The sequence below is a fragment of the Myotis davidii genome, unplaced genomic scaffold, assembly GCF_000327345.1.
Source record: "Myotis davidii unplaced genomic scaffold, ASM32734v1 scaffold41, whole genome shotgun sequence".
In the NCBI taxonomy this organism is placed as follows: Eukaryota; Metazoa; Chordata; class Mammalia; order Chiroptera; family Vespertilionidae; genus Myotis; species Myotis davidii.
The window spans coordinates 243,075-253,000 of record NW_006292344.1 but is presented as its reverse complement, the minus strand read 5'-3'; the positions used below and the strand labels follow the sequence as shown (position 1 = coordinate 253,000).

At 40.4% G+C, this 9,926-nt stretch overlaps 1 protein-coding gene across 3 annotated transcripts in view; it reads right to left on the bottom strand.

The window, feature by feature from the left end:
- ST6GAL1 (ST6 beta-galactosamide alpha-2,6-sialyltranferase 1) overlaps positions 1 to 9,926 on the bottom strand; it is a 123,953-nt gene that overhangs the window by 25,451 nt on the left and 88,576 nt on the right. For 2 of the 3 annotated variants that reach the window (XM_006765848.2, XM_006765849.2), the window contains exon 4: positions 6,161 to 6,818. In XM_006765848.2, coding sequence (XP_006765911.1) covers positions 6,161 to 6,767 — 607 coding nt within the window. In that variant the 5' untranslated portion in view covers positions 6,768 to 6,818. Of the gene's footprint in view, positions 1 to 6,160; positions 6,819 to 9,245; positions 9,314 to 9,926 lie in introns of all 3 variants that reach the window. The other variant, XM_006765850.2, reaches the window with a different exon arrangement.

Here is a 9,926-nt window from a genome sequence, read left to right as displayed (position 1 = left end):
ACCAACTCACCACATCCACCTTCCCGCCACCCTCCTGCCCACCGGCTGCCAGCCTTGTTGTGATTGGAGCCTGTGGGTCACAGAGGAAGGCCCGAGAGGTGCTCCATGCACCTCATGGTGACCAGTCATTTGGTCGTTTTGGTCGTGACACCTCTTGGCCTTTTATTATTATGACTAGAGGCCCAGTGCACGGATTCACGCACTGGTGGAGACCCTTGGCCTGGCCTGCACTCTCTTGCAATCCAGGACCCCTTGGGAGATGTTGGAGGCCTGGTGAACAGATTCAGCCTGATGCCCACAGGCCATGCCAAGGGACCCCATCAGTGTACGAATCTATGCACTGGGCCGGTTTTGGCCTGATCCCTTCAGGCCACGCCGAGGGACCCCACCAGTTTGGAATCAGTGCACCAGGTCCCTAGTATGCATAAAAGATCTTTGGTTAATCTCTTCCTGCTCTCCCCCTCCCCATTCCCTCTGAGATTCATCAGTCTGTTCCATGTTTTCATGCCTGTGCATTGAGCGTCTGCCCTGATGGTCAGTGCACATCATAGCTACTGGTCAAATGGTCAAACGGTCGCTTAGGCTTTTATGCATGGAGATAGATTTGTGGAAGACCGCATTCAGACTCTGGTTATGGAAATTAGATATGTAGATCACAGAGGCCAACTATGGCCCATCGGCCAAATATGACCAGACCTCTGTTTCTGTAAAGTTTTACTGGAACCCAGTCAAGCTCATTCATTTACTACTGCCTGTGGCTGCTTTTGCATTACAACAGCAGAGGTGAGTAGTTGTGAAAAATACTCTATGTTTTCAAAACTAAAAATAGTTCATCTCTGGTCATGTATGGAAAACATTTTCGGAGCCCTGACATGAACAATCATGTTCTCTGAGATCCTCAGTCTAAGGGCTCACTCTGCCAAAGAACTCATCTGCCCAAATTCCATACCCCTCTGCCTTCCATTGCATGGTCCACTCCTGGTTTTCATCCAGTTCTTCTCACTGGCCTTTTGTGGTGTTTTTCACAAGCGGGGGTTGGGGGTGGGGGGGTGGCGCATGGGAGTGTATTGGGGGTCGGGATGTGGAATGGGAGGGGATGGCCTGGTCCTATTCTTGCCCTGTCCTTTATATGTAAACTATTTTCTAGGTTTTCTCATCAGTCCTCTTTCCTGGACCACAACTATCACCTCGATACAAATGACCCCTAAATCTGAATCTTCTCAAAAGCATATATCCAATTGCATAGATGTCTGTCTACCTAGGGCAGTGATGGTGAACCTATGACAAGCGTGTCAGAGGCAACATGCAAACTCATTTTTTTTGGTTGATTTTTCTTTGTTAAATGGCATTTAAATATATAAAATAAATATAAAAAATATAACTCTTTGTTTTACTATGGTTGCAAATATCAAAAAAATTCTATATGTGACACGGCACCAGAGTTAAGTTAGGGTTTTTCAAAATGCTGACACACCGAGCTCAAAAGGTTCGCCATCACTGACCTAGGGAAATCCACTTGAGACTCAGCACATCCAGTACAGAACCTGTCCTCACCAGAAACATGCTGTCCTATGATATGTTATAGCCAGCTTCCAGGCTGTAAATTCCAGCCCCTGCCTCTCAATCAAGGTCATTTCTAGTTAGATACCAAGTTCTATGTCTTCTACCTCATGATGCCTCTCAAATCACACCGGCTCTTTCCATTGCCACTACCACTGCTCGAACAGGCCAGGCCCATCTCACCTGAATGTGGCAATAGTCTCTGATAAGGGAGAGATGAGATAGCAGTGCCCACAGAGAAGGGGACTCAGAGAAGTGAGAAATCTCTCTAAATGCACATTATCCCATCTGTCACTTGCTCAAAAACCTTCTACATCTCTCAATGACTTTAGAAATGAATACCACCACCACCACCACCCCTAAAAAAAAGAAAGAAATGAGCCAGAACCGGTTTGGCTCAGTGGATAGAGCGTCGGCCTGCGGACTGAAAGGTCCCAGGTTCGATTCCGGTCAAGGGCATGTACCTGGGTTGCGGGCACATCCCCAGTAGGAGATGTGCAGGAGGCAGCTGATCGATGTCTCTCTCTCTCATCGATGTTTCTGACTCTCTATCTCTCTCCCTTCCTCTCTGTAAAAAATCAATAAAATATATTAAAAAAAAAGAAAGAAAGAAAGAAATGAAACCCAAAGTCCTTATTGTGACATTCAACATTCTCTAAGAGCTGAGCCCTGGCCATCATCCTGGCCTCATTCCTCAGTCCTCTATAGCCCATGAGAACCCACATCCAAGCCAAACAGGATTTATTTGTGATGCCCGAATACACTCTGTACTTTTTCCCCTGCAGCCTCTGCTTCTCTTGCTTTTGCCTCAACTCGAATGCTCTTTTTTCCTGTAGGAGAGCAAGTAAGCAAGAACATCAAGGGATTTTTTTTTCTTAACCTGACAAGGGATACATCATACCAATGTTTTTTATAAAACTACAGTCACTATGGGGCACAAGAGCAAAAGGACTAAGTATGAGGACCTTTGAGTCAATGACTGGGTTTCAAGTCCCAGTCTGCTGTTAACCAGTTGTATTACTGCTTTAGGCCTCAACACTTTAGCTCATCAGTAAAATGGGAACAGTAATCATATGTACCTCCCAGGATGGCTGGGAAGATAAAAAGAGCAAGCAAGGCATGTTAGACACACAGCAGGTGCACAATAAGCATCACTCCTATTGGTTATAACATTAAAAAATATGCTATTGTTTGAAATTAAAATTCAAACAAATCTATGATACTTTACATGTACTAGTATACACAGTACATTACTACAATCCCTCTGGTAAATAATTTTGCAATGGACAAAAAAAAAAAAAAAGAGCCATAAAACTTATCTTACTTTGATGTTCTAATCTCATTCCTGAGGTTATTTCCCCTTGGAGGGCAGGAGTAGTTACATGTTATCTACTCCAAAACCGTGTCAGCAGTACTATTTGTAAGAGCAAGTCATTTGAAACCATCTGATATGTTCATTAGTTAGGAACAAGCTAGGAAATCCCAAGAATAGCGGAAAGGCTTCGGGCCTGGCATGCTGCCTGTTACTCACAGGCCTTCAACAAAAGGCCTTTCCTTTCCCTTTTCTCTTTATAGTCTATGTTCCTATTTAGTATTGTTGATAAATCCATGAATGAATAAAAGAATAAATGAATGAACTGCTTAAAATATATATTAAACTAAATGCCCAGAGGATATATCTTTAAAAGGCAGAACATTTAAAGACTACCATGCAATTTTTTTATGTCTCAGGATCAAAGTGCTCCCATGTAATACATATTTAAAATTATAACTACAGACTATAGAAACAAATTATTTTAATTAATATCAAATCACTCCAAACTTTTACGAGTGCATAAAAATAAATAGCACAGTTTCACTTCCTAAAAGTTAACAGACTCTGCCTTAAACTTCAACACAATCCCAGCCAGGCTGACATTGATGACTTGCCATAAAGAAGAGGATCGGCTAACACCTGGAATGTTCTAAATATTACCATGTAGAGCAAAAATGGGGACAAAAGAAAGTAACTGAGTTCCATTATGGATGAACAAAAACCAATCGCATGTAGTTTCTAGAGAATGCAGTCCAAAAGAAACCAAAAAAGCAAAAGTCGAGGTGGGGCTGGTTATCTTGGCAGCTGCTATTAGTAAGTGCTGCCTATTTGGGGAGGTACAAAATGTGATCTCATCACTTCTTTCTGCTCTAGAGAATCCAATTTGGGTCTAGTTTTCTTCTTTTTGAGAGCTTGTGCTTGGTTCCAGACCATTTTTCCTGGCAGTAATATGCAAGAAATAAAAAAGGAGACATATGACCTCACCTGCTCCAGTACCTTCCAGAGGCTGAGAGAGAGCAACACTTCCTGGGCTTTGTTTTCTTTAGCCTGATTCATTTCACAATAATGAAAAACACATTCCCCCAAAATAAGGGAACTACGAAGTTTTGAATAAACCTGAGGCTCTGTGTTGTACACATTTACAAGGATGGATAGACTTTCTATCTTTATTAACTATGAAGGATTCCAAGAAAGCAAATTTATATATTCCAACCAGTTACTTTTCATCTTTTTTGGGATTGCATACCCTCTGAGAAGCAACAGAAAGCTATGGATGTTTTTCCTAGAAAATGCAAATTGACTTACACATACCTTATACATACCTTATCCACAGATATTTTTGCAAGCATTTTAGGGATTCATAAATCCCCTGAAGGTAGTCCACAGTACTGAAATTAAAAATTCCTATCATTATTTGCAGACAACATAGAACTATATAAAGGGAACCGTAAAGATTCTACTAAAAAACTATTGAAACTGATCAATGAATTCAGTAAAGTAGCAAGGTACAATATAAGTATTCAGAAATCAGTTGCATTTTTATACACCAAAAATGAATCATCATAAAGAGATATTGGGAAAACAATCCCATTCACAATTGCATCAAAAAAACAACCTAGGAATAAATTTAACTAAGGAGATAAAAAACTTGTACTTGAAAAATAAGACATTGAAGAAAAAAAACTGAAGAAGATACAAATAAATGGAAGCATATATCATGAATAAGAAGAATTAACATTGTTAAAATGTCCATACCATCCAAAGCAATCCATAGATTCAATGGAATCCCTATCAAAATACCAATGGTATTTTTCACAGAACTAGAACAAATAATTATAAAATTTATATGGAGCCACAAAAAGCCCTGAATAGCTACAGCAATCTTGAGAAAGAAGAACAAGTATTACACTACCTGACATCAAACTATATTTTCAAGACTATAGCAATCAAAATGTCATGATACTGGAATAAAAACAGACACATAGATCAACAGAACAGAATATAGTGTTCAGAAATGAACCCATACCTATATGGTTAATTAATCTATGACAAAGGAGGCAAAAATATACAATGGGGAAAGACAGTCTATTCAATAAATGGTGTTGGGAAAACTGGACAAATACATGCAAAAAAATAAAACGAGGCCACCTTCTTATATCATATACAAGAATAAAATCAAAATGAATTAAAGACCTAAGTATAAGACTTGAAACCTTAAAACTCCTAGGCAAAAACATAAACAGTAAACTCTGACTTTGCTCTTAAAATATTTTTTATATACCTCCTCAGGCAAGGGAAACAAAAGAAAATATAAGCAAATGGATCTACATCAAACTAAAAGAATTTTGCATAGTAAAGGAAACCATAAAAAAATCAGACAACTATCGATTGGGGGAAGATATTTGTAAATGATATATCCAATAAGGGTTTAATATCCAAAATATATAAGGAACTTATATAACTTAACACCAAAAACAAATAAACAAAGAAGCAAAAAAAACCCAATCCAATTAGAAAATGGGAATGATTCTCTTTCATCATTGATGTTTCTATCTCTCTCTCCTTTCCCTTCAAGAAAAATATACATGTATTTTTAAAAATAAAATAAAAGAGTAAATAAACAAACAAAACAGAAACAGACTCGTAGATACAGAGAACAAACTGAGGGTTTCCAGATGAGATGGGATTAGGGAACTGGATAAAAAAGGTGAGGGTATTAAGAAGTAAAAATTGGTAGTTGCAAAATAGACATGGGGATATAAAGTACAGTATAGGGAATATAGTCAATAATGCTATAATAACTATGTATGGTGACAGGCGGGTACTAGGAACAATAATAATAATTCCTGTCTAATTTATTCTTTTCAAACAGAAAAGTTTAAAATTACTTAGGTAGTTTGAGCCAAAAGAGACAACCTACACATTTCAGAACCTGAAGATAAAGTAGAGATCTGTCCTTCAATTATTTTTAAACATCAATTATAACATTCTGTTTCTTTGTATCAGTAGAACTCTCTTTTCAAATAAAAATTTAAGAACACCAATATTCAAAACAGATAAAAATAAAGCTATTATAATTGATAAAGATGCAGGCGACTGGATTCCCATCCTTTTAGCTGCCCCTGAGGCAGCTCTGGCTCACCAGCAATTGAAAAATAGTGACCTGGGCCTGCACTGCAAGTCCACAGAGACTTACCACAGTCTCCGGTCTTGTCTGTGCCCAGCTACTCCAAATGAGGCAACAATCTCATGTTCAGATAACAATTTTAACACCAAAGAACCCACCTATTTCTTTGCCCAGTTGAGAGGACTTCATGGATCCTGCTGATGAGACAACAGCACACCTGCCCCATGGCCCAGCCTTGGTCCTAATGTTCTCCTTGGGCAGGAAACCTTCCCATTCAGAAGTATTGAAGGGAAAATCTGTGGCCTCTACCATGGATACGTTCACTTGGTCCCGAAGGTGGCAGCGCAGGGCCTCTGCACTGAGCTTGATACCAGGCCCTGGTCCCTTGTAGGACACATTGTACTTGTTCATGCTCAGATAATTCCTCCAGATCTTCCGCAGCCTGGGGATAATGTTTTTGGAAGAGCTGTCTTTGTTCCACACCTGGAAGACGGTCTCTAGCTTGGTCTTGGCTGGATTCTTAGGAGTGCCAACAGCCTGGCTGCCCCTGTGGGGGTCCTGGGTTTTGCTCGAAAGTGCAGTCTGGGAACCAGACCACAGGGCAAGTTTCTCCAGACCCCTCATCATTTGGAATTCCTTGGTTTGCAATTTAAGGGAATCATCGTAACTCCCTTTCTTCTTCTCCTTCCACATACAGATGACGGCAAACAGGAGAAAGACCAGCACACAGCAGCTGAATTTTTTCTTCAAGTTGGTGTGAATCATAATGAAGGATGCATTCAAGGGAGCCACTCTGCTCTGAGCAGGAAAACAAGCCTAAAAAAGTAAGACAATGCAAAAAAAAAAAAATGATGTAAAGGAAATCAACAAGTGTGACTGGCAAGAGGCAGGGTGACAGGCCGAGCAATGGATTTAGAGTGACAAGATTTGAATTCCACCAGGCCTGCAGCTGTCCAAAAAAGAAAAAAAATCAGTTTGGGTTTTGAATGTAGAGAACAGTCCCCAGACACTCCCTTCCTGTTTGTGTTCTCTGTGATTCCTTTTTACACTCTGAGTCTTAGCTTCCTCTTGTCTTGGTCTAGCTCCCTAACTGCACTCTGCACTTCCTGAGGTCAGGAATCACATCTCAGGAATCATTAGGTTCCTAGGGCCTTGCACCACCTGTTAATTAAGGCCGGCATGCTTGAAAAATAGAAAAAAAGGAAGAGCAGGCTAACTGGTCTAAATCACAACAACCCAAACTCTAAAATCCTAAGGGGCTCAGAATCCTAAAATTACCAGAAAGAGATCTCTCGCCACAGACAGTGTCTCAGGAGTCTAAGCGGTGTTGGACTCCAGAGTGAGAAGAAGAGCTAGGGTTAATTTCACAACAGAACACTAAAGTTTTATGGAGTGTCTTGTGAGAGTGCTATCAAGTGTTGGGAAGCTGGCTGACCTCATGGTAAAGGATAGGAAATCTTGGTAAGATAGCAGATAAGTGACCAATTCAGGAAATGAAGCACACAGAGATGAATTAAGCACACAAGATGTTATTTTATTTAAAGTCACCATAAACCAGGGCCACTGTGATATACAACTCCAGCAAGGACTATATATATATGACAGTCTAATATGAAGACATCCCCTGAGCTGTGCAAAGGCCCCAACAATCACTAGCCACAGTATTCTCATTTCCATTTTATAGATTAGCCATCTGAGGATCTGAGAGGTTAAGAGGTGCCTAGGATCACAGAGCCGAGTAAGATCCAAATCCAAGTGGACTTGATTCCATAATCCATGTCCTTTTTACTACTTCCTGTACAGGACTGCCAAAGTTCTGGGAAATTGATTTCACTAAGAAAATAGAGCCTGAATAGTCCCTTTTATATTTGGGTAAAGAATTGCTTTGCTTACCCAGAATTTATTGTGTAACAGAATGGAAGATGAAAGCACTTTGACCTCAAACAGTGTCTGTATCTTTTGAAAAACATTAAACTCATTCCTAACTAAATGGGCGTATTAACCATAATGAGCGGAAGGAATCACCCCTAGGCTTTGGCTAACCCTCTACAGATCTACAGTCCCTTCCTTACAAAGAGAGAGAATTCAAGCTTGAAATCAAGAAATGATGGAGAGGGCTTGTCACATTATCAGAAAACTGAGAAACTCAATTTTCCTCAGACCCCAACACAGCCAATCACATGATTATGATAGTTGCAGATCAGAGAAGGGAAAATAGCATTTAAGAAGTCCCTACAATCTCTCATTTAATTTTTACCATAACACAATGGGATATATCAGTAGTTCCCAACGTGGGGCACATGCCCCACAGGGGCAATTTGATTTTTTAAGGGGGGCAATTCGAGAATGAGTTATTAACAGTGAATTTTTTGCATTTCTTATGGTTCTGGGGCCTCATATACAGAATATAAATATATAGTGTGACATATTTATGCATTTCAGTTCTCCATTATGTTTCGAAACTTTGTTATTTTTTATATCACTTCATATTATAATTATTTTTTTTAACAATTTCTTAGTGATTTCTTCCTTAGTACTTCAACTGTCCTTTCGTTCTTTTGTTTTTCTCTTTCATGGATGACATGTTCCTTGGAAGCTTGTTTAGACGAAGTTAATGGTCTTTTAGGCTTCCTCCACGTAAACAGGAGTTCACTTTTTGAATAATAAGATTTATATATCACGGGGAAGGGGCACCAGGATTTTAGAGATGCTTAGGTGGGACATGGCCAAAAAAAAGGTTGGGAACCACTGAGGTAGATATTAAATACCCCATTTGAGGAAATGAAGAAACTGAAGCATAGCACAGGGCTTCCCCAAAGTCAATAACTAATCAGTGCTAGAACCGGGATTCCAACCCAGGTCTCTCTGATTCTAAAAGTTTATTTGCACTAAAAGGACAGGCATCTATAATAATAAAAGCATAATTTGCTAATTAGACCAGATGACCTTCTGGACAAGCCGGGGATGTGAGGGGAGCCTGGGTCCCAGGTGCCTGCTGACATCCTGGGTGGCTGCTGGTGGCCAGAGGGCAGCCCAGATCCCAGATTCCAGAGAGAAGCCAGTGATGGCAGCTGGGGGAAGGAAGGCCTACTCTTGCACAAATTTCGTGCATCAGGCCTCTAGTTTGTGATAAAGGACAGTGAAAAGTCAATGTTGACCAAACAGGGTCACTAGCGAGACAACTCAATCTGCCAGACAATCACAGGAAACCACCCTTACCATCAGCACCTCAGCAGTCATTACCTGTGTGCACAGTTTACCACTCAGGCAGCCCTTTCACAGTAGTTGTACTTATAAGACCTAGGATAGCTCTGTGAGATAAGAAGGGAGATTTTTATTAGTACTATTTACAGCTGAAGAAACTGAGATTTTTTTTTAATGTAAATAATTTTCAATGTGGCATGAGTGATTTGGAAATAGTGTAATTAGAAGTTAACTTTTCTGTGGATGAGTGAAATGAAACAGAAGGTAGGGAGGCGGGCCCTGACTCACTGTCTGGAGACCAGAAAGTCAGAAAGGGCTGGTGTTCAGCTTTCTACCAGCACCTACTCTCCAAAGTTGAGTTTCCCAAGAAAGAGGCATTCAGCCACACAGCCAGGCACAACACAGACCTGCAACTTTAAGACAGCCTCAGCCTTTAGGATCTGTGCCCCCTCATCACCTCAAGAAATTCATCAGATACCTCCCAACCCTCTTGAACAACATCCTCTGTTGAGACCCCAAGTCCACCAGCTGTTGGAGCTTCTCGTCATAGGCACTTTGAGGTTCAAGACCTTCTCATCTCTCAAGCTGCTCTAAAGAGGTAGGGACTGAAGCAGTTTAATCTAAGCAGTCCAAACTAAAGGAAGAAGGCAGGAAATGTTTTCTCCCCAAATTCTTTGGGAAAATACACCAAACTCTGAATTTCCCAATCTATTAAGCTCC